We start from the raw sequence: 25,546 nt of genomic DNA on the forward strand, positions 1-25,546 counted from the left end.
AGTGATCGTAAGAAACGAATGATGAGCTTAGAAATTAAGCAGGAAATAACTGAAAACATGAGCGTGGTGTGCGTGTGAGTGATCTTGCTAAGGAGTATGAGCGTAGAACATCGACTATTGCACCATTTTGAAAAGAAAGATTCAATTAAGAGTAAAAACATGCTATGGGAGTGACTATCGTTCAAGTTCACACTACTTATCCCTCATTCTCCGCCTACTACCCTGGCATCCTTCATCCTCCACCTACTCCGTCTACCTGCATTGTCTGCCATCGTCTGTCTTCTGGTAAGCGCTCACAAAACAACATTATATTTCAGTTATTATTATTTATTATTTACACTTATGTTTAGTAATGAATTATGTATGACTTGTAATTTAATTGCATATTTATTTCAGGTCAAATGGGGTATTTTGTATTTTGTTCTGCTGGCTGGAATGGATTAATGGAGTTTCAGTTAATTTAAATGGGAATTAATAACTTCAAGTCACAAGGTAGAGGCTGGAACCAATTAAACTCATACCTAGAGGTACTGCTGTACTTACGTAGATGTGCAATGCTAAAAAAATAAATGAGAAAATATATATAAATGATAAACTAAATAAAATAAAAAATAAAAACAAAATCTAAATAAAAAAACAAATAAAAAGAATGAGAACAAAAATCAACTGTCAACTCACCAGCAAATGGCAGATGGTACACTAAGAAACCTGGGGGCAGCATCTGTGCATTTGTCTCATCCAACACCTCCTTCTGTGGCACGAGAGCAGCCAGGGCAACGGATGTGCGCTGCCTCACCACCAGACGCACCAGGGCTATCATGTTGCGGGCCTGGCAGCGCTCCAGCAGTGCCGTGAAGACCTTGGTGCTCCCTGCCATGGTGAAGGGAGGTGGTGAGGAAAAATACAAAGGAAAAGGACATGTTAAGCTACAGACAGCAGGGATTCTCAACTTTTCCTCCATTATTAGTTTTCTCACTTTGATGTATTTATCCATTTACTCCATTACTTTCACATAGAAAAAAGAAACCAAAGCCTTTCCTCTCTCCACACACACACACACACACACACACACGCCCGGTAGCTCAGTGGTTAGAGCGCTGACTTCACAAGCCAGAGGACCGGGGTTCGATTCCCCGGCCGGGTGGAGATATTTGGGTGTGTCTCCTTTCACGTGTAGCCCCTGTTCACCTAGCAGTGAGTAGGTACGGGATGTAAATCAAGGAATTGAGACCTTGTTGTCCCGGTGTGTGGTGTGTGCCTGGTCTCAGGCCTATCTGAAGATCGGAAATCATGAGCTCTGAGCTCGTTCCATAGGATAATGTCTGGCTGTCTCGTCAGAGACTGCAGCAGATCAAACAGTGAAACACACACACACTTATACATATTCTTAGCATTCTCTCTCTCTCTCTCTCTCTCTCTCTCTCTCACTACAAAAATACATTAAATCAAATTATTATTGAATTATCAAGCATATCAGTTATTTATCCCCCGACATGTATTTTTTTTACATTACCAATGGATGAATTTACTGCTAGTTGAGAATCCGTGCTAGAGGTGGTTACCATTTTGAGAAAGAATGGAAGAGAAGGGATAGCAAGTTCTGATACAGCGGAATAGAGGTGAGAAAATACAAACAAGTAATGTTAGAATAAGTTATAGTTATTTATTAGGCAAGGACTCAATGTGACACAAACAAGTGAGTGTCTCCTCAAATACAAGACTTGCTGAAGCCTTACCTTTGAGCATCTCTTCCTTGGGGTAGATGAACTTTGCCTCCTTGTAGTAGTAGATGTTCTTGAGCCAGGTGAGTGGCTTGAAACCCAGCAGCTGCATGCCCGGCTCATACATGTTGCCAATGTTCCGCGCCTCGTCCTGTGAGGCGATCACAACAGGGGATGGGTAATACTGGACATAAACAATTCACTGCCATAGTATGCACAAAAAAATAGATGGAAAATGTGACTTACAGATAATAATTTCATAACGCACACACACGCACATGTGCGCATGCACGCACACACACACACACACACATACATATATCCAGAATATATCTGGATTTAAAAAAGGCCTTTGATAAGGTACCACACCGGAGACTGATCTGGAAACTTGAAATGGTAGGAGGAGTGCATGGCAGTTTACTAAAATGGATGGAAGACTTTTTGGTAGGAAGAGAAATGAGAACAATAATTAAGGACAGACCATCAGAATGGGGCTTGGTGGAGAGTGGAGTTCCACAGGGATCAGTGTTGGCACCAGTAATGTTCGCGGTCTACATAAATGACATGGTGGATGGGGTGTCCAGTTATGTGAGCCTATTTGCAGACGATGCAAAATTGTTAAGAAAAGTGAGATGTGACAAAGATTGCGAACTACTCCAGGAAGACTTGGACAGAATATGGAAATGGAGCTGTACATGGCAAATGGAGTTCAACACGACAAAATGCAAGAAATTAGAGTTTGGCAAGAGTGAAAGAAGAATCAGGAGTATGTACAAGATAGGAAATGAAGACATAAAACCAGTCATGAAGAAAAAGACCTTGGGGTGACAATTACCAATGACCTATCGCCAGAGAGACATATAAACAAAATAATTGGAGAAGTATTGAACTTATTGAGGAACATAAGAGTGGCGTTCGTATATTTAGATGAAGAAATGATGAAGAAAATAATTACTGCAATGATAAGACCAAGGCTTGAATATGCAACAATACAGTGGGCTCGAACTTAAAGAAACACATAAGGAAACTAGAGAAAGTACAGAGGGCTGCAACAAAAATGGTGCCTGACTTAAGAGATTTGACTTATGAAGACAGACTGAACAGAATGCAACTTCCGACCCTGGAAAACAGAAGAGAAAGGGAGACCTGATAGCAATATACAGAGTGATGATTGGCATGGAAAAATGGATAGGGAAGATCTGTGTATGTGGAATGAAAGAATGTCGAGAGGGCATGGGAAAAACTAAAATGGCCACTTATAGGAGAGATGTGAAAAAATATAGCTTCCCTCATAGAAGGGTGGAAGCATGGAATAGTTTAGACGTGGAAGTGGTCAACGCAAGGAATATTCATGATTTTAAGAAAAAGCTGGACATTAGTAGATATGGAGACGGGACAGTACGAGCATAGCTCTTTTCCCGTATGTTACAATTAGGTAAATTAGGTAAATACACACACACACACACAAACACACACACACACACACACTTACCATGGTGAGGCCAATCTTCCTGTTGCCAAACTTCTGGTAATACTCATAGTCTGAGCGAGACACCAGCTCTCCAGTGTCCTGTGAACAAAGGCAACAGTGTCAACTTATAACACAAACCCATTGATGAGCCTCACACTGCTGACTGACCCAAGGCACCACAACAAAAACACAATCATATGGCACTGTATGTAACACTATTCAGCAGCACACTGTAAGACACAATAAGATCCAAAGCACTAACCATCAAGTAGTCCTTGTGGATGGACTTCAATTCCTGGTTGGTATTTTTCCACAGCCTCTTCTTGGTTGGCTTTCTTGATTTCCTGCAAACAATTATTTACAAAATAAGCACTTCAGAAAATAAAACAACGAAGAGCCTGTCTGTATGCAACAAAGAGGCTACAAGGACACAAAACTGAGGGACTTCAAGACATACGTCATTATGTGAAGAATAAAAATCTGGTACAACTCAACACACAAGTCCAAGCTGGAAATACTTATGAATTTAAATCCAGGTTAGATTAGAGTAGATATTGAGGGGGGAAAGAAGGAACATTGCTTTATTCCAGTAAGTCTCAAGTAGATAAGTGCACTGAGAGGGGACACTAAAAACATGACTCTCTTCCAGTCAGTCACAAGTAGATAAATAAAACAAGACACTCACTTGACAACTGAATAGATCCCAACGCCCACAGTGACACCAGGAGCAAGAGTGAAGACCAGTTTGCCAGCCACTCTCTGTTTATTCTCCAGCAGACTGACTCGCTTCATCAGCTCCTCAAAGCGAGTGGTTGGATCGGCCAGAGTTCTTCTTTCTCTGGTGAGCTCTCCTCCCTGCTCCTCCTCCTCCTCAGTATCATCAGGGAGAATCAAGTCCTGTGGGGAATGGAGTTTACCTTTATGGGTCTATGGGATACTGGTGGAGATTAAGGGTTCTCTACAATGTTATTTGAAACACTGAAGAAAAAAAGACAGGAGTGAGCAGTATATTAATTTCTTTATCTATTTAGTTAATACATGGAACATAAACAAAACACAAGCCGTGACTAAGGTAAATGAAAGATTTATTACAGGCATTCTTGTCCTCTCCTTGCAGTGCTGTTCTTGCTTACCTAAGCCTTAACTTACCCTGGAGAAATCTGTCATGTGAATGAAAAAAGAAAAATAATAAATAATAACAATGAAATGATAAATAATAAAATGAATAAAAAAGAAGCAAGAGAGGCAGCCACTAGCATCCTGTACCTTATAGAACTTGTCAACATCAAAGGCGACCCCCATGTGCAGGATCTCCAGAGCAATAGCAGACTCCTTCAGGTCTTTGGCCTTGGTGACTGCCTGCCGCCGCCGCTGGTCGTCCCCGGCGTGTGGGTTATCCCGACAAGTGAACAGCAGGATGCTCCTCCCTGAGTGACGCTTCTCACTGCAGCAACACAGACATGATTATCACTGCAGTACTGACAATGACAACTCAGACACATCCAACTTACTACAAAACACCAAAAGTAATAACAACAAGTACAAGTGTAACCAAGTGACAAAACAAACACACACACACTCACACACACACACACACACACACACACACACACACATACCTGGTATTGAAGACACTCTGGCATGTCCTCAGAGAGTCGTGAATGCTGGCAGAGACTGAGTGGCCAAACTTGGTCTCAAACTGACTGTCCTTCACTGCAAGGAAAATAAACGAATGGGTGTTATCAATAAAATGCTAGATATGACATCTTACTTTTTAGCACAAGGAAAATAAGGCAACAACAAAGGCAAGTTGATCATTCTGGAAGAGAAACCAACACCTTTAATGGAATGCAGTGAGGATAAGATTAATCCATATAAATGGTGATGGGGAGGAAGTAATGATGAAACCCTGCTAAACAAGACAACCCCCATCACCATCACTATTATTGTTACCACCACTAGTGCTATTATTACTACCACTACTACTACCTCTCCCACAACCACCACCAGTACAACTCACTGTCAATGAACTCCTCCATGGCCAGGACGTTCTCAGCGCTGGGCCTCTGTAGCTCCTGAAGGACATACACGCCGGAGTAGCCAAGCGGGTTCTTGGCTTCCCTCGTGTTGAAGAAGACCACAGCCATCAGGTCATAGGGCTTGGCGATGGCCTTCCGCATCATGGAGGCATGGACGGCCTACAAGGTGTGGGTGGATGAGCGGGGCGGAGGGAGGCATGGAGGTAATGTCATTCAATTCATTATACATTAGTTAGTTAGTTCCCAAGTGTTAATTGTCTCAGTTCCCAGCTTCAGATGCTAAGATGTTATCGTTATTAATGACTAAAGATTTAGAGGCTTAACAGTGAAGGATTGGTTGTGAGTCTGATTGTCTGAGTGATATCATCATTATCATTACTATTATTATCAATATTATTACCATTATTGATTATTTATGAAGGCTGTAGGTGCTGCCTTGGGGCTGAAAGCATAGCAGGAAACTGTGAGGAGGAGAAATTGTTTTATTTACATGTGGGCAAAGAAAATGGTAGATGGAGGGGCAGTATGTATCCCAAAACATCACCTGACCTGACCAAACTCACCTTGATGGCCCTGGTGAAGGGGGTGTCCTCATCCTCCTCACCAGGTAGACTGTCAAACATCTCCTTGGCGGCATCGATGAGGAACACTGTGCCTGTGCTACCCGAGAATGACCACGTGACGTCTGCCCCCTCATCCTCATCACCGCTCTCCTCACCAAGCCGGTCCAGGTTCCAGTCATCCATCTCTAGGGTGCGTGGAGGTGTAGACCAGGGTGAGCGAGGGGCAAAGCTGGGAGGGTTTGGCCACCTGCAGGAAGTGGAATAAAGTTAGAGAATGGAAGTGCAGTGAGCAGAAGTAGTACACAGGGCACCAATATCATGAGTGCCAGATGGTCCTTTGCTTCTGATGTCTACAGTATTGCACTTGTACCTTCATGCCAATGGCTCAGTCCCCACCCAGGCTGCCTCTCATAGCTAGAATCCCATGCTGCCTTCACATCAATTTCTCAGTGGTTATGTGACACTCAATAGAAAAACAAGCATGGAATATAATATGGCAAAAAAAAAAAAAAAAAAAAAAAAAAAAAAAATGGAGACACCTTTATGAAATGAGAGATAGAATTTAGTAAACTGTAACACAGCTGACAATGCATGTCTGGCTGAGGACTGACACAACAAAATCATTAATATATCCTCAACTTATTTTTTTTTTCGTTCTCCACTTATCACCACAAAGACTCTGTTATTGCATTTTCAAGTCTTTGAGACAGTAATGTAGCCTTCAAGTTTGCCGCTCTTCCCTGAAGTACTGTAATACAATATAACAAAGTACAAGTTCAAATATATATATATATATATATATATATATATATATATATATATATATATATATATATATATATATATATACACACACACACAAAGCAAACTAGCTGTTTTTCTTGATTGAAAATGGAATTAAATTGTTTAAAAGGAAAAAAAATCAATAATTATTATCTCCTTGTGAGACATGCAAAAACAATTTACAATACAATGTGAAGTATCTGCAGTGTGAAGTGTCTGCATGTACCTTGGGCTGTGTGTATCATGATATGGACCTAGACCTAATTATCAACGGCACACACAGGCTGAATAACATAAAACTGACAACTGTGAGAGACTGATCAATGTCAATTGTCAATTATACAATGGACCAAAAGTATTGCCCTAAAATAAGAGCCACCCAGGGCGGACTACTCACTGCCCCCCCCAACCCTGGCTACGCCACAGCCCCAAAATCTTTTAGTAGGAAACAGTAGCAGCAGTGACTAATGAGGGTGAGAAAGCTGTCAGCAACATGATAAATCAACGCCCACAAAAAAGATAAAAATAACAAATAGGTATAAAAAAAATTAATAAATAAATGAATTAATAAATACATAAAATAATAACAATGATGATAATAATAATAAAAATAATATTAACATTGATGATATTAATATACATAATAATATCAATAATAATAATAAAAACAACAATAGTAATAATAAAAACAATTACAATAATAATAATAATGATAATATAATAATAATAATAATAATAATAATAATAATAATAATAATAATAATAATAATCATAATAGCAATAATCTAAAACATAATAAAAAAATAGAAATAACACTCCCATCAGCATGTGGACACTGCACAATGGCAGCGCCAACCTTGAGTAGCACACAGTGACAGTCACAGCAGGGATGGGATACACCAGCCATTGAGACCACCACCACCACCACTCCCCCAGGGCCCACACACCAGCCTTGCTTGCCTCAGGGTGACAATGAGACAAGTGGTCACTGGGAAGGGTGTGAGCATGGAGTGATTGAGATGATTAAAGAAAAACTGGAGAAAAATGACAGCTATTTGTACTGTTATTGTTGTTACTGGCCCGCGTCCCCCGCCCCCTACCCCCCCGGCGTCCCGTCACAGCCACCACAGCCTGCAGTGATGCCCAGACACCCCCTGACCACCTGAACACTGCCACAGCAACGCCAACCAGGCACCAGGACTAGTTACCGGCACCAATCCCGGCTAGCCTGATGACAGAGGGCCGAGATTAACCAGGCGTCCCTCTGCCAGTGTCCTGTCCCCACTCACCCTTATTTAACACTCGCCGCACCGCCTTTCAGCACTCAGGAACAGCACCGGGCAGCACTTCCAGCCTCCGGTGTAGTTGGTGGTCAGTGTTTCCTCGAGGGGGGATGGATAAAGGCGAAATATATGAAAACAGAGTGTGTGGTGACAAGAAGAGGCGCTTGGTGAACACAGGTCTCACTCTTGCTCTTGAGTTTTGGTTCCTTGCCTCGGGTTTCTTGCCTTCCTGCGGTCTTGTCACTCGCTACTGTATCTTCCACATAAACCACCTCATACACTTCAAAATACAGCTGCTCGGTGTTTGGTTAATTATAAATACAGTATAAAGCCAATGGAGGACGCTGAAATTCGTAGATATGGAGTAAGGAGGATATGAATGATAGTGGTGAATGAATCCTGATGATCCAGTCTTTTTTTTTTTTTTCTTATTTACTCATTCATTGAGAACAGGACCGTATTCATAAGCATCTTGTTGCCTCACATGCTACACTGAAGTCTCTACTGAAAGTTATTTCAGATTCTATAAGGTGTTTTTATGATTTTGTGCCTCTTTATAGGGAGTCGTCTATGCATTTCTCTGTAGCAGGTGGTCTATAAAATTATCTTTCGCATTTGGTCTACCTATATAGTTTTCTTTCACATATGGTCTATATAATTGTCTTTCGCTCTTAGTCTGTACAGTTCTCTTTAGCAGGTGGTCTATATAATTATCCTTCGCATGTGGTCTAGATAATTATGCTCTTCTTTTTCAAGGTTTGTCACCGTACAAGAGGTGGTACGTTACCGTACGTACATACTACCTAGGGGCCGCCCTATAGGCGTTGAAAGTGGTCCGCTAGTGAGATTTTCGGTAGACTTTCTTTGATGGAGCTGTTTCTTCATAAAGCTGTGTCTTGAGTGCCATGAGTGGGGCAACTCCACACTGCAGTACGCAGAGGCTCAGCCCGCGAGAAATCTGGCATTGGAGCGTTCTGATTGGTCCCTTTTAAGAGGACCAATCAGGACGCTCCTATGCCAGACTTCCCGCGAGCTTGGCCACACTTCGCGGGAACTGGTAAGTACACCTGTCAAAGAGAATTGTAGGCACATCATAGACCATCGGCGCGGGTGTGTTATGGTGACCAACCCTTTGATTCATCGTTTTCCTCGTTGCAATGTACACAGCTTCCACTGCCCTCCTCCCCCTCCTGTTCAGCCCTGAGTGAAGTCTCCCTCATCACACTGGAGAGAGGTAAGAAAACACTCATGTAAATAAAAATTAATGAATGATGACAGTGATAGACGGCATGGATAATAAGAAACTAGCCTGTATAAATCTTGAAGAGACTACTAGGATACTCTGTTATAACTACTTGATTAGTTGAGATAGGGTAGAAAACATACTGCACATAGAAGACTACTGGCACAATACAAGAAGCAATAGAGGAAAACATGCATAGGAAAACCACTGGTGCCAAGACAGGCTGAACAAGAAGCGAAACAAACACAAGATTTAGCATCATAGATAGACTGATAAAGTTCCCTTCATCCCTTGCTCAGTGACCTGTTGGTGAGGTGTGAGCGTGATGGTGAGTCAGGGAAAGAAGAGCACACAGCCTGCAGACCCTGAGGTACTGCAGGCCACTCAGCACCACCTCAGACAGAACCTGCAGCTCTGGGGCACTGCTGGCATCTCAGGTAAGCATGTGCCTTGGTGTTGTGATGTATTCACCTGTGATGGAAAGAGGGAAATTACCTTATCTTGTCTTTTCCACACATTGACTCTCTCTCTCTCTCTCTCTCTCTCTGAACAATGGGAGAATCAGCCGTGATATTAATGAAGTGAATGAATCCAAACCTAACCTAACTTATCCTAGTATTCAGATGGATGGAGGTGCTGGTGGAAGGTGCTGTGTTGTATTACTTTAGGGATTGTAGTAATAGGTTCATTCTTCCCTGTGGCATCCTATATAGTGTTACCACCTCCCACCACTCTCTGTACAGTGTCACATTGTTATCATACCCCACCTTTTAGGAGTTGTTTCCTGTCATTTTGTTGTTTTGCCATGTTTAGTGTTATTATCTCGCATAGTTCATTCCCTGCAGTGTCTGAGAGTGGTATCATCTCATTCTTAGTGTTACAGTGGAGTGATGTTATCTTGTTGCTCTCAGGTGAGGAGGTGCTGCGTGTGTACAGCAGTGAGGCGCAGCATCTGGAGGAGCTGATTGGCCGCACACTGTCCCTAGGGGAGAGCAACTCGGCACTCCTTCTGGCACCGCGAGGCACCGGCAAGTCTGCAGTAAGACATTCCTCATAAAATCCAAATACTCAAGATTCTTCAAAACTAGGCATCAAACTTTCTACTTCATCCAGATTGATGCTGATGGTAGATAGATTTGCAGGTTAACCAACCCTTAACAGGCTTAAGATTTCAGATTTCAATGACTGGGTTCTCTGTACTAGAATGACAAATGGGCAAACACTAAACCATTTATGGATAGTTGCATATTTATTCAGATGGTTTGTCTTGCCAGGCTTGTTAACTCAAAGATTGTGTTGAACAAGCTTATACTGTATCAAGACACACCTTTCCTTATCTTTCCTGTGTCTGGCATCAGCTGGTGGATGGTGTGTTGGGGCAGCTGAAGGACAGGGGTGTGCTGGGGCAGGGCCTGGTGGTGCGGCTGTCGGGGCTGCTGCACACAGATGACCTGCAGGCATTGAAGGAGATCACCCGCCAGCTGAGGCTTGAGGAGGCCGCTGCCAAGAAGGTGTTCAGATCCTTTGCCGGTGAGTGGTTCAGTGCCGCTGCTGCATCTTGGGCCCTTCAGAGTCATGTGCTGAGTGGTTTTGTAAATGTGGCTGCAAAATTCAATCTGTGGTGTATGGCTGTCATTTGATTTTCGTATTATTTGAAGGTTTGAATTTCACATACATATAGAGCATATAGTATTCAAAGTACTATAAGCTGTTTTTGGTGGTCTATTTTTTTATTTAAGCCTATAGCTATATATATATAAAAAAAAAGTAGGTATACTTGAAGAGTATGGTTAGTGATGTCCTGCTTACATCCATTAGCAGCGCAATCTTATTTATAATGATATCCATACTAGGGACCTATATCACCACCCAAGTGCATCTTTGGTGTAAGGCAATTACTCCTCCACCTAGAACCTGGGTACCATGCTGACATGTAGGTAACTTTAAACCACTCAACAAATGACAAAGTTTCAAGACAGCATATGGTGGGATTCGGACCTACGCATGGACGTCTGTCCGATCCCAGTGTCTACCGAGGCATTGAATAAAAATCAATATAAGCTCATCATAGGGAAAGATTGACTATGTCTCAGATAGAGTATTTATGGTGATATAGATTTATAGTAAAATATTTTAATCAAGTTTAAGTATCCATGTAAACATAAAAAATAGCCTTGAATTAACGGTAAGAAAGCTAAGAATTAATAATAAGCTTATAGACTTGGAGAATTCTTACCTCGCTTTGCTTGTCTCAGTTGATCTGCTTTTATCACTATCATCTTGACTTGTCCAGAAAATCTATCCTTCCTGCTGGAATCCCTGCGTGGCGGCAGCAAGGAAACCGCCAAGCCAGCAATATTCCTGCTGGACGAGTTTGATTTGTTCTGTCACCACCGCAACCAGACGCTCCTGTATAACCTGTTTGATGCTGCCCAGTCGGCCCAGGTGAGGCTCAAGGGCTGCTGCATCTTGTGTGGGGAATATCTACATTTGTTTGAAAGATCACATGTGAATAATTCTCTTGCTTTTTTTTGTAACTGTCTTAAGTTCTTTGATCTGCCGACCGTGTCTCTGTTAACAGGCTTCATTTGGAAGTTATTTGTTAATCAGAGAACTTAGGGTTGAGGCAGAGTGTGACTTTTTCCTTTCTAAAATACTTCCTTTTTAATGAATATGTAAATAGATTCTTTATAATTATAAACATACAAGAAGAGATCAGTTTCTCAGCGAATGCATGTAAATAAGTGTTACTAAGCTGTGTTCCTGGCTGCTCTCACCCGCAGGCCCCGATCTGTGTGCTGGGCCTGAGCTGCCGTCTGGACGTGCTGGAGCTGCTGGAGAAGAGGGTCAAGTCTCGCTTCTCTCACCGCCAGATTCACCTGCAGGCATCCGGGGACTTCACCACACACTACCTGCACACCTTCAAAACACTGCTGCACCTGCCTCACTCCTTCTCCTTCAAGGTATGAAGCTCTTGCACACTCACAGCTACACTTACTGTAGATTTCATAAGTTCCAGAGGATGATTAAAGTGAGTTTTTGCTTACTATGGAATTAATTTAATTCTTGTTCAAAGTTTGTCCTCTCAAATGTAACATTTAACCTGTGGCAGGACTTTGCTCATGTTTGGAATGAGGATGTGGAAAGTCTGGCTGGTGATGATGTGGTGTTGGACGTGCTGCGGAGGCAACACACCACCACCAGGGATGTGCGGGTCCTCAAGTCACTGCTGGTGAGGCAAACAATGGTTCAGTGGTTGCTCCCAGCCTTGTAGTGATCTAACTGGAGCTTTACCTTTAATTCCTTTAGAATAGTGGTGTGGTAGTGAGTAAAAGGGTAGCATCTTATCTGTGCTGCCTCCTGTCCATAAATATGCACTTTTCAGGCTCTTTCATTTGGCTCCTGATCTCCAACCTGAATAATATAAGCCTAAGTATGCCAGGAAGGCAAGCCACCGACAGCTCTGGGCCAAGACCAGTGAGATGCAGTATCATGTATAGAATGTTATCATTGTAGGTATTGCTTGATGTGTGTGCATTGCCAGGTGATGTGTCTGGCTCAGCTGGATGAAGGAAACACTCGCCTCACCCCACAAATGTTCAGCCGTGCTGAGGCACTGGTCACCCAGGACGCCAGGACCAACACAGTGCGTGGCCTGTCTGCCCTTCAGCTGTGTCTGGTGCGTCACGCTGCAGCCACTGCCCCACACCACATCCATTGTTTGCTCCCTTATGGTCAACATTTAGCCTTTTTGGGAATTATGTTTACTGTTCATTATGTTTAGATTGCGTTGCTTCATAATGTAAATTTATAATTAATTAATTTGATGATTGAACATAAAATAACTTGGTCATGAATATAATTGTTTAGCAAAACAAGCACACATTATATTTCCTTTTTTTCACATTTACTGAAATAATGCAAGAATATAACCTACTGATACAGTACCTGTTATTGTCTGACAAAGTCAAGTGTTATTAGTATGTATTCTGATCTTGTTCTTGCTTCCTTGAGACTTCAAACAATTCAGCCTTATCTTGCACACATTTAAGATTATACCAGTTTGTATTCAAAGTCTTGAGTAAAGTGTGTGGTTCTGACTTGAAAGATAACAACCTAAATGTGTTTCAGGTGATAGCAATGAAGCATCTGGCAGAAGTGTATGATGGGGAGCCATTCAACTTTGAGATGGTGTATCGCGAGTACTGCAAGTTCAGCCTCAAATCGTCCATGCAGAGCTTTGAGAAGCCTGTGGTGTTCAAGGCTTTCGACCAGCTCATGGTAAGCTCACCTAATACACACAGCTACCTTCATGTTATACTGTGCTGTTCTGCACCCTCAAGTCATTCTATCTATATATGTATCTGAGTCATTCTTTCCATTTCAATCCCCCCTCTTTAGTGTCTGGGTTGTCTTTCTATAATACAATTGGTAATTTCCAAAACTTACAAGAAAATGATTCCAATAATGTACTTCATTAAAAAGATACAAAACTAACATTCACACTATTTTGTTGGTAATGTCTTGACTCCACACAATCAATACATTTACTATTCAAGTTATTCTTTGCATGGATGACAGCATGAAAGCTTACTTGGCTAATTTTGTCTTGCTTAGGCTACAGGTATGTTTAAGATACTTTAGTACAAAACAAGTTTCTAAAAAAAAAGGTATATATGATGAAGAAACATTTTAGTGTTGAAGAGGGTAATGGCTACTGTGTCTGGCAGGGACTGGAGCTGGTGCGGCCGGTGGACCAGACCTGTCGTGTGCAGCGCGAGTATGAGCTGGTACAGATGATGATGACGCCTGGCCAGGTGGGAGAGGTGCTGTCCCAGATGCCCAGCCTGCCCACTGACCTACAACGGTGGGCCTCCATGGGGCTGGTGGCCTGAGGAGTCACTGCCACTACCACATACTGTATTTTTATATGATGCCTTTCTTTTATTTTTTTACCTTGATATGAATTTTGAAAATAAAAAATACATCACATATCCTAGGTTATTGGTGATCCATGTATATTTTGCTCTTACATTTAAAACTTTACCTGTACGTGAGAGCATTTCACGTGTGAGAGTGTGTTATGAAGGCATTTGTGGCAAGGAGGTAGGCAATAGCGATACTGCATTAGTAGTGTGGTACAAAGACACTCCTCTAAGTAAACAAATACATCTTTGTATTTTCAATTTATTCACTTGTATGATTGCCAAAGTCCTGCATCATCATTGTGCTATACATAAAATCTTCCCTAAGGAGACAGACTGCACTCCTATTCATCTATGACTGTGAACACCAAGAGAAACATATTGAGTCACACCAAACAGCTAGAAAACACATGCTTGTCAGTCGCCAAACGAATCAGGAGTAACGCTTGTGTACAAACTCTTGTCTGGTTGTACTGGATTGAAAAGTTTCATTTCTTGAGTGGTAATTTAAATGGTGCTGACTTAAATGATGGTAATAATAACAATAAGAATGGAGGACAACTAAACAGCAAAATGTCCAGGTCCTGCACGCCAACCTTCCTTGGGGTGAGGAGGTGACCTTCCTTCACGCCCTTCCCTCCATACCAGCGGCAATTTTTTTTTGTTGTTTGCTTTTTATTCTAAAGGAACATTTTTTGAACTTGAGTAACAATACATAGAATAGTTATTTAAAGTAATGAAGCATGTTATGTAAAAGATTAATGATTTATATATATGTGTATGTATAAAGGCTAGATGAAGAACTTTGCATTCAGAGGTAGCAATAATTCTGATGTGCTCCATCCAGCAAGTCTTTTCATTTGCTTACGTATCAACATTACAACTAATACATGGTAAATCTGGCAACAAATAAATACACACAATGTGGTACTCGTCCACATTTATACAGATCTCAATATAAATCATAGGGTTGTACTTTGAAAATCAAGAGAATTAATATTTCCATAACAATCAAGATCATAAGGAAGAATAGAGACAGATGGCCAGACAAGGATGACTCCCCATCCTTCCTTCCCTCCACACTGCAGTTCCAGCCCAGTGAGGTGTGGAGACTCCTGCAGCACACCCATTGTGGAAAGGTAATGGAAAAGATAATGCACATGACTTTTAGTGGGAGTGAAAATGCTAACACTTCATATCTAGTGGGGAAATGCAAATAGTGACAGATATAAGTTTTATAGGAGAACTTTGGGAAAGCTAGAATGATGTACATGAGGTATGTGTATGTAGTAGCAGCAATAAAGGATCAAAAGATTTGATAGCTAGTGGGAAAATATAAAATTACAACATACTATAAGCTTCAGTGGAGAATTAGAAATTACTGAGTTATTGCACCACAACACTGAGGTCAAAGGTGCCAGCTGGGGTTGAAAGAGAAAGAGAGAGAGAGAGAAATTGAAATCTAGAGTTAATGAAGACGGCTTGATATTTGACCACAGGTGGCAACACTCCTTTGTGGTGGAGTGGTGGTGAGTCAGTGCTGTCTGCCTCACACAGCAACAAGCAGGTGGCAAACTGACTGAAAATGCTATCTGCTGTTGATGATGATGACAGAAAGGTGTCCACCTATATCTATCCTTATATTCCCTCCTTGCTTGCTCTTAATCCTTCCTGATGGCAGGTTTCCGTGTATGTACAGTGTGATGTATCTCAGTAGACATTCCTTAACATAAATGTTTACAGTATGTATTACATGTTACAAGACTGAACTTTGATGTGAAGCAGCTGTGACAACTTATGAACACATGAACACTCCATAGTAAGACTTTTTCAGTCTTTGGAGCAGTACTCACTGCTGAAAAGAGTCCATCCACATGCCTTGACAAGGAAGCACACTCTAACTTGACATTGCCAAGACCGACTGGTAGTGTTCCAAGCCTATTATTGAGTCTCCCCAAGTGGCAAAATAATTCTGTTCCCTTTTGGCAAATCATGAAATAACAAAGAAATTGATCTGGACATGGGATGAACTAGCCATGAGATCATTGCTGGGAACTGAGCCCCAGCGATGACAAATAAATTCAATGTTGCCAATAAACAAGAGGAAGGAACCATCTGGGATGGGAAGGAGAAACATTCAGATAGTAACAGTTCTTGGCAAAAAAACAGTCATCACACTTTCTGAGTACAACATGCTCTGTGCCGTTATTGAGAGAAATATAAGGAAACACCAGGGTCATACACCACTAGCCAAGATGATGGGAGTGCTGCCTCTCACACCAAGGAACAGGGCACTGAACTCACAACGTCAAGGCAGCAAGTCAAGCACTGAATCACAGCACCACCTCCTCCCCTGCCAGAGAGAGAGAGAGAGAGAGAGAGAGAGAGAGAGAGAGAGAGAGAGAGAGAGAGAGAGAGAGAGAGAGAGAGAGAGAGAGAGAGAGAGAGAGAGAGAGAGAGAGAGAGAGAGAGAGAGAGAGAGACCTATAAATAACTAGCATATCTCATCACTGGTTTATTAAGGGAGATAATGTAACATATTAAAGAACAATATATACACTCATGTCAGTGAAAAAAAAAAAAAAAAAAAAAATACAATCCACTGTTCTAAATTACATCTATCTTTTTCCCTCTCAATGGAGAAAAATTCAGACTTACATTTTTACAAAGTTACCAGTAAAAATTAATAATAAATATACAGTACATATATTATTTTTTTATGTATATATATATGTAGTAATACTATACAAAAAACCTTAGTATATCATCCTATCCAATACCAATGTTAAGTATCACATAAAAAGCCACTCTATAAACTTCCAGGTGCAAAGGACTGCGCTAGGCAAGAAAATAAATTCATTCCACTGTGTAAATGGATCATAGAAACTCACTAAATTCTGCAAGGAAGGTTGGAAGTACGCATCATGTGAGAGAGAGAGAGAGAGAGAGAGAGAGAGAGAGAGAGAGAGAGAGAGAGAGAGAGAGAGAGAGAGAGAGAAATACTTTGTTGAGCTACACAGCAGTAAAACCAGAACTGTATAATTTTCCTCAGATCTCATAATACTTTTGAGAGCACAGTAGAATGAGATCCACATGACTGCAAGAGGGGGATCAGGAACAACACAGCGATCCTTATATACACTTAGTACCCTTTTATCTACACTCCTTGTACAGCACAGAGCCACATGGAGGACCGAGAGAGAGAGAGAGAGAGAGAGAGAGAGAGAGAGAGAGAGAGAGAGAGAGAGAGAGAGAGAGAGAGAGAGAGAGAGAGAGAGAGAGAGAGAGAGAGAGAGAGAGAGAGAGAGAAAATCAAATCAAATAAAGTACATTTAGCACTTAGCAGTAAAACAAATTCCTGATGGCCGATGAGTGATGATCGATAAATTCCTGCCAGCTATGAGCAAAAATAGTCTACATCTCTACACACACTACACTAGGCTACAGAAGCCCAGTGTGCGCGTGGTGGTGTGGCAAGACACAGGGTGGGGCAGAAGTGTAGTGGAACCTTAATACATCTTTCAGGTCTTTCAGTCTGTTGAAGATTGCCAGTGACTTCTTTCTATATTATTCTGTCTCCTGTTGCATCCACTAACTGAATGTCTTCCCTCAGTGCATCCTAGTTTCATATTTCGTTTTTATATTGTCCTCTTGCCTCCTCCACCTCACATTCTCTTTATATTTTGTTATACTCATTGTCTCCTGCACCAATAAATTCTGTAGTTTATGAATGTATTAATAGCACAATATGTAATACACCTTGACATATTCAACTTGTCTATTTCAGAATTCATACTTATATAATAAACTTGAGAATTTACAAAACTAAAACACAAACACTTCCACACCATCCTGTGCTTTGCCTCACTGCCACACTCCCACACACTGGACTAAGAAAAGGTTTAGTTTTCTCTTCATGAATTCCTTGAGATCAGCTATTTCATTACAACACAGTAGAATGGTTTAAAGCTTAACACCAGGACCTGAACACTAATAGCCTCCCATGTCCCCTCCCTACCATCCCTCCCAGCCTGTGTAGCAGCAAGAGAGGGTTTGCAGAAGCTTTCTTATGGTCCTGGAAAACTGACACTTTCAAGGCACTTAACCTTCACTGGTGAGAAAAGCCTCCTACAGCAAGCTGGAAGTAGTGACAACCACGCCGGGAGTCCACCGCCATGCAGGCAGAGATGTTGTCTAGTGTTGCAGCATCCAGTCTGTCATTACTCACTGCCAGGCAAGCAGCACTGCTCTCTTTTTACAGCATATAGTCTCATGATTCACTGCTAAGTAAACAGTACTCTAGTCTACTTTTTTGGCAATCAGTTTGTCATAATTCACTGCCCTACAAACAGTGCTGCAGTCAGTCCGTGCAGTGTAACGAGTCAAAACACTCACTGCCATGAACAACAAAGCACTGTGATCGATCCTTGCAGCATCAAACCAAGGACAACTTACAACCATGCAGGCCTTGAGTTTTTTTTTTCTATCCCTGCAGCCTCCAGCCTCTCAAGACTCACCACCACCACACAAGCAGTGCCACCATGGAGCCTTGCACTACCCACACTACTCTGCCAAAAAGTCACCACTAATGTTCTCTGTTCTTGCACCAGCTGATCACCAGGAGTTTAAAATCCTGCAGGCAGTACTTGCATCTATCCTCGCAGCATCCACCACCATGCAAATATCCAGCCTTTTTGAATTTACCATAACCTAAACAATAATGACGTATCCTTGCAACATCCAGCTCCTTGAATACACCATTACAAAAACAACACTGTCAGCTATCCTTGTAACATTCAGCCTCCTTCAGTGCAACCTTGTTATGTCAAACCCATCTCCGTGAAGACAATACTTTGATCTACTGTTACAGCCTCCAGCCAGCCACAATCTACTACCAAGCAAGCACTACTTTAGCAAAACACCACAACATCAGCACCTCATCTATCAGGATTCACCGCTGGGTTAAAAGCTTCATATCAGCTCCTCGTCTCTCCTAACATCCAATGGCTGCCGTCCTAAGCCTCTCAACTGGACCCAATGATACACTACATGACCTAATGCAAGAGCAGTTCTGCCTCTCTTGTGTGACTGCTGTCCGAGCTTATGTACCACTGCCCCCACCAGTGCTGGGTGTGGGAACTGCCCCTCTCTGTTTCTCCCTCCCTTTCCCTCCCTCCCTGCTAACACCCCAGGTCACACCTACACATATGAAGACACTTGCTATGCGATCATGACAAGCTGAGGTACGAACATGTTGTCGAAAGCAGTCTATCACATCAACACAGCTTATTGGGTACATGCTAGGCTCACTTATTGCTCACACACACACACACACACACACACACACACACACACACACACATTGCCACTCATACTTATGCTTTTCTTTACACAACTGGTACACTTATGTAAGGATAACATCATATTTACTTTGAGGGAAACTAACTAATGCATTACACACACACACACACACACACACACACACACACACACACACACACACACACACACACACACAGCAGTAAAGGAGATGATAAACAGAAAAAAGCACCAATGTCAAACACAATATCCAACACAAAATATGTGGACTGGGTGACTGTGTTTTTGAGAGAGAGAGAGAGAGAGAGAGAGAGAGAGAGAGAGAGAGAGAGAGAGAGAGAGAGAGAGAGAGAGAGAGAGAGAGAGAGAGAGAGAGAGAGAGAGAGAGAGAGAGAGAGAGAGAGAGTTACAATAAGTAGTCTATATACCCTTCCATCACAGGCATTCTCTTTATCTTCCTTCTTTCATCTCTATGCCACATTATGCAAATAAAAAAAGCACAGCCACACAGACACACACACATAATTGCATACATAATATACAGGTTGGCATTCACAAGTTAATTCTTATATACATTAAGAAAAATTAAACAGTTGCTCATGCAAAATGAAAAAAAGATAATATCAATATTAGTACAAGAAGCACCTTAGTTACCTATGAGAGAGAGAGAGAGAGAGAGAGAGAGAGAGAGAGAGAGAGAGAGAGAGAGAGAGAGAGAGAGAGAGAGAGAGAGAGAGAGAGAGAGAGAGAGAGAGAGTTGTGACTTAATGATTTAAAATAAGTAATGAAAATTTCTTCATCCTCCACACAAAAAAATAAATGTCTTATAAAGAAAACAGTATTTGGAAAGCCTCAACTGCTCCTGAGGAAACACTCCCAGTGCCTCAAGAAAGACGACCAACTCATGAGTAAATGTTCACAATGCTAAAAAGAATGATTCTGACCCTCTGAGGAAATGTTCGTGTGTTTGCTTCTCATCTTGTGTTGACTACCTCATTACAACACACACACACACACACACACACACACACACACACACACACACACACACACACACACTGCATATCATAAATCCTTCAAAGTCTTTTCTCAACAGATATTCCACCTTCAAGATTTCCACCTCGAATAGTTAACTCCATAATTAATAAGACTGCACTTTGTTACATTAGGCAAAGATTGGTTTGGTTTGGTTTGGGTTAAGTTTGGTAGGTTTTGCTTTGGTTACATTAATTAGGACAGGTTAAAATACGAGGTTATATTACATTAAGCTCAGAAATGTTGAGATTACTGATTTTGGATTACTTATACGTATTAGGAAAAATTATCAAGGATGGATTACTTTTTAGTGAAAACTTTCATCGGCAACAATAAAAGCTAAAAATTAACATTCCATATGTATTATTTCCCTCAAAATTACTACCCTATTGATGAATTAGGTTAGGTTAGGTTAAGTAACACCAGAATTAGTCATGTCAGGTTAGGAAAAATTAGTCATGGAGAGAATTATTTTCTTTAAACTATATGGTGGAATCTGGTGAATGAAATTAACTACTGCTGAATTTACACACACACACACACACACACACACACACACACACACACACACACAAGTATATCATATAAATCCCATTCAATCTGAGCAGAAGACAATCGTCATTCAGTTCTGCTCCAAATTGAATGCACTTGTGAATTTCAGGGGAATTCATTAAAATTATTTAGAAGTGCACATCAAGAACAGAAATATGTTACAATAAAGGCCTCAGTCCATGTTTTTGAATAAATGTCATGGTGTTTTAAGTGTGCTGAGGGATGCTGGGGAGACGGACAGCCATTAATGTTTCCTTTAGTCATATTACCACTGATGGTGTAGAGCACACATGATCATAAGCTGAGTAACACCACACTCATGTCCACTGTGTTTGGTTTGCATTCTCCCTCCATCTCACATCCTCTGACCTACTGAGAATCAATCACCACCTTTTGTAAGAGTCAGTAGATCAGAGGCCACAAGACTGAGGAAGAACATAGCAGAATAAAGAGAAGCAGGTTATTCAGCTTGTCTGAATGAGTGGCAGTGGTGATTAGTGTACAAAGGATGAATGAAGACTGCTGTATTTGTCTGACATTTCAGTGGGAAGACTTCAGCAATCAATAATACAAGAATTCTTTAAGCAGCTACATTTAAGGATTATATGAAGAAACCTTGTATTGATCAAACTAATACATGATAGGAAGTTTCATACAACCAGAAGACCAAAGTGAAAGGATCTGGAGACTGTGTAAAGGAAGCTATATGAAGGATGATCAGAGCAGACAGTGTGTATGCCTGAAAAATAGTGAGAAAGATTTGTAAGCTGTCCAACCCTGTATGAAAAACTGATGCTGAAGAAGATGGTGGTGATGATTCCTGCTTCACTATCTTATCATGCCATTGCCACTCATAAGTCTGTGCTCTTTACCGATCACAATATGTAAGCACCAACAGGTTCTATCAAGCATACAATAAATCTTTCCATCATTTGTTAAAGGAAGCTTGCAATGAGTCAGACAAGTGTAAAGTACAAACAAGCATTCTTCCTCCTAAAGACATCTCACCAATCAGTACAAATCTGTGGTCAGCCAATCAGTATCAGTGGTGAAACATGTCTGTCTGCCTTTCTGTCTAATGTGGAAAAGGAAGCCCACACCTGATGCCCTGAGAAGAAATGCCAACACGTGTCTAACTAATTGTGTCTTCCCTGCCATGTTCCGTCTCCCCAGAGTCCTTCACCTCGGCGCCCACCACGTCCTCTCGCAAGGAAGTGGGAAGTAGGTAAGGGTCACAATAATATAATACAGTGCAAGAATTGAGCATCTAAGGATAAAGCCAGCAGCTATGACTGACTTCTGTTCTTCACTATGATATAAAACACACACAAGGAGATCAAGGTGCCGACTGTCTAGTTCAGTGCACCGATATGCCTTTTTTATCGCTGGAGTTTACCTTCTAGAGATGAGTAACTTTTGAAAAAGTTATGAGTAACTCTTTCTCTGTCAGTGAATTGTACAATCATATCATCTTGAGGACCTAATAAATTTCTTCCTCTTTTGTTGAAATGCTTTGCTTTTCTTGTTAACGTCAAAATTTGCTTTCCAGTGATGTGTGTTGATCTCTAAAATGCTGAGTGTGAGTCATTTGTTCCCTGTCAGTGAGTTATATGAACACATTACATGGAGAACCCAACAAACTCCTCCTCTTGCTGCATGCCTTCCTCTCTCTTTAAACACTTCAATCTGCTTCTAAAAAAAATGTTTACTACCTATATTTGAAAAAGGGAAGTCATTCTTCCCCAGTAAGAAATCGTAAAATAAATAATCTGGAGAACTAAATGCTTTTTCCCTCCCAGCCAGGAGCCAATAATGTCTTTTTTTCCTTCCTGGCTTTGTACATAATGATGCACAAGGGAGAACCATTTAAAAGCATCATGTTATCATCCTCACTGATTAGTGAGTGATGTGTACCATTGTGTTGCTGCAGCAAGCATGAATGCATGTTTGCCACGGGCTAATAATGCATGTAGATATGTCAGCTTAGCCTATGTGAACTCTATCTTAATTCTCAAACTGTTGTAACTTCTCACCAAACTCAATAGAATGGTTTAATGCATTGTTAAGTTGGGTGGAGGCTCTCAGCATTCAAATGATACAACAAGACTTTTCACATTGCCTGCACCTCCTAAGTCTCTATGGTCATAATATCACTGCCACACTCCTCCTTCCTTCACCAATGCACTGGGGTACACAGTAAGTAATGCCTTTTCTTTCCACAACAAATGACATGGCGGGTTTATCATACTTTCTGAAAGTTCCATTCCTTCGCAACCATTACAAATAGTTCTTTTTGTCACCCCTACACTAATTCTCCACAACTAGAGAGCTACATATCAAAACATCAGCAGGTCCTCTTTTAACAAAACAATTCTACTTGACTCTACGTAAATAAGGTTGCATTTTTCTTTATGCTGATCACAACTGTCACCCTTCCCCACCACACACTTCAACATGAAACAAGTTTTTGCCCACAGTGTTGCATGACTCTCCTTAACTCTGCTTCAGTTAATGCAAGTTTTCTTTCTGATAAGCAAAGATTCCAACGGCTCAGTTCTTTGTTAATACGTGGATCTGTTTTACTATTTCCACTGGCCATGTTTTCTTCCTGGCAAACACACACGTACACACATTGGTGGCTCAGTCCTGTAAATAAGTAGCTCTGCTCTGCTTTAGTTACTTTCTATCTGACAGACACATATATATCGTAATGCATATTCTGATGCTGATGCTGCTGCTGCTTCTGCTGCTTTCTAACTGTGTGCCTTCTCTGTCGTCTTCCTTAGTGAGAGGGAGTGGAAGGAGAGCCCTGTCTTGTGATCTAAGTTAGTACACATTTGTGACTGATCATAACACACAGATCTTGTTATACCCTGATGATGTAAAGAGTAACAAAGATATACATGTCTATGTTATTATATTATTATACTGTATAACTACACAACAAGTATCGCTTACTCTTCTATCAATTGTTGAAAACTGTAGATATCACATAACTCTGCACTCCTCTTCCTTGTCTATCACTCTGTTACACCACAGCATAAAACCTTAATATCATTTGTGACTATTCCAAAAACATCTTTGGGACTGTAAAAAAAATTAGGTAATGACTATGGGATAAATGATCGCGTCTTTAAATGTTTCGAGTCTCACCTCAGCAACTTTCAACAGGTCTTAATGGAAAATATTTGGGTCTTCAAGAGTGTTTCCAGGATACCAGTGAGAGTCAAACAACAATTCTGCACCATAACAGACAAAACACCCATGAGAACCCGAGTAATTATCTCCACAGCCTTAGAAAGTAATCTTGAGGAGAAAATGAAGCATTTCAAGATACAGGCCGAGATGCGTTGATTGGCTGACTTGAAAAATTGTGCTCAGGCGAAACAAACCTTCTGTCACCACGCCACTCGCTGCCTGCTGGCCGAGTGTGACATTACCAAAACCAGGCTAGCAATAAGTAAGTAGGCACGACAGCTACCACTTGCCTTTGTCACTGGTATGAATAAAGAATAGAAAAAAAAAATAAGGAGCTTGTTCTCTTGAATCGGCATCACACACACACACACACACACACACACACACACACACACACACACACAAGCTTGTTCTCTCAAATGAGGACAAGACAAATACTCCTATTCACACACAAATACAAACAGACACACCTACTGAAATGCCTAAGAAAAATTAAGTAAAATGTTTCTTCTGATTCAACATGCACACACACACACACACACACACACACACACACACCAGCAAGGTCAAGGGTGAAGTAAGTATAAATTCATCAACACTCGTTTAGAACTCGAGTGAAAAAAAACCTTCCTGCTAATCGTCCTCGTACTGTTGCTGAGGATTACTGTGCCTGCTTGTGTTTGGTGAGCTTAATGGTGAGGTGAGCCAGGACACAGTGAGGGCAGGCCATCTCCGGCTGGTCACTGTGGTACTGGTCCAGCAAGACCCGTGCCGTGTTGCCCAGCAGACCCGGCACCGTCATCACGGAGGTCTCCATCTGAGGCAGCACCTGGGACTGTGGGAGAGATGGATCAATGAAGTGTTGCTACTTGGACTTCCTAACTTTTTCATTGTTTTAGTCTCCTTAATCTTAATGAAGCACCTTGACAGACATGACTAAGAAAGAAGCTATCACACCCATCAGGAACAACAAAGCACCTTCAACGTACCAGAAACTCCTTGCGTGTGAAGTGATGACCACAGGTGAACAACACACAGTCCTTGTCCTGCTCCTTGCTCCCTTTAGAGGCTGCCTTCAGCTTGTGAGAGCCCGAGATGGAGCCCCGAGAGTCTGTTCTCTTTCTGGTGTGTGCTGCCTCACTCTTCTGAAGGCTGGCCACATCTTCCTGCTTTAAGTTGATGGTGTTGGTGGCCTTCTTACTCAGGGCATCCAGGGCCTGGTCCAGCTTGCTTGTCTCATCAAAGGAGGCCGTCCGCCCCTCCTGGCTGCCCTCAGACCCCGGCTGCACACCACTGATGCGAGCCAGGGCATCCACGTACTCACTGCCTCCACCACCTGCACAGGCATAAGTTGACAAACACATAGTAAACACATGACAGGCAACTATGTATAGTCCACCAGTGATGGAGCAAA

General features: G+C 41.6%; 3 protein-coding genes across 9 annotated transcripts in view; 1 reads left to right on the forward strand and 2 right to left on the reverse strand.

Annotated features, from left to right (window-relative positions):
- The window catches only part of LOC123501945 (X-ray repair cross-complementing protein 6-like), an 11,559-nt gene extending 3,456 nt beyond the window's left edge, over window positions 1–8,103 (reverse strand). The window contains exons 1-10 of one of the 3 annotated variants that reach the window (XM_045251051.1): window positions 7,867–8,103; window positions 5,795–6,041; window positions 5,213–5,390; window positions 4,812–4,905; window positions 4,459–4,636; window positions 3,878–4,089; window positions 3,455–3,536; window positions 3,214–3,291; window positions 1,737–1,872; window positions 679–870 (exon numbers count right to left, since the gene is read on the reverse strand). In XM_045251051.1, coding sequence (XP_045106986.1) covers window positions 679–870; window positions 1,737–1,872; window positions 3,214–3,291; window positions 3,455–3,536; window positions 3,878–4,089; window positions 4,459–4,636; window positions 4,812–4,905; window positions 5,213–5,390; window positions 5,795–5,977 — 1,333 coding nt within the window. In that variant the 5' untranslated portion in view covers window positions 5,978–6,041; window positions 7,867–8,103. The other 2 variants (XM_045251052.1, XM_045251053.1) reach the window with 2 other exon arrangements.
- Window positions 8,104–8,659: 556 nt separating this feature from the next.
- LOC123501946 (origin recognition complex subunit 4-like) lies at window positions 8,660–14,294 on the forward strand. 5 transcript variants are annotated; one of them, XM_045251056.1, is made up of 11 exons: window positions 8,666–8,917; window positions 9,028–9,094; window positions 9,403–9,540; window positions 10,015–10,142; window positions 10,462–10,633; window positions 11,397–11,548; window positions 11,887–12,066; window positions 12,216–12,335; window positions 12,648–12,782; window positions 13,235–13,384; window positions 13,834–14,294. In XM_045251056.1, exons 3-11 carry the CDS (start codon window positions 9,429–9,431, stop codon window positions 13,996–13,998), a joined length of 1,314 nt encoding a protein of 437 aa, XP_045106991.1. In that variant the 5' UTR covers window positions 8,666–8,917; window positions 9,028–9,094; window positions 9,403–9,428; the 3' UTR covers window positions 13,999–14,294. The 5 variants fall into 5 exon arrangements, with proteins under 5 accessions (XP_045106994.1, XP_045106993.1, XP_045106992.1 ...); XM_045251059.1 differs by lacking the exon at window positions 12,216–12,335 and having other exon boundaries at window positions 8,660–8,917; XM_045251057.1 differs by lacking the exon at window positions 9,028–9,094 and having other exon boundaries at window positions 8,665–8,917.
- The window catches only part of LOC123501941, a 34,669-nt gene continuing 23,397 nt past the window's right edge, over window positions 14,275–25,546 (reverse strand). Inside the window, 2 exon segments of the mRNA XM_045251038.1 lie at window positions 14,275–24,967; window positions 25,122–25,468. Coding sequence (XP_045106973.1) covers window positions 24,794–24,967; window positions 25,122–25,468 — 521 coding nt within the window. The 3' untranslated portion in view covers window positions 14,275–24,793.

This window comes from Portunus trituberculatus, chromosome 10 (genome assembly GCF_017591435.1).
Source record: "Portunus trituberculatus isolate SZX2019 chromosome 10, ASM1759143v1, whole genome shotgun sequence".
Taxonomy (NCBI): Eukaryota; Metazoa; Arthropoda; class Malacostraca; order Decapoda; family Portunidae; genus Portunus; species Portunus trituberculatus.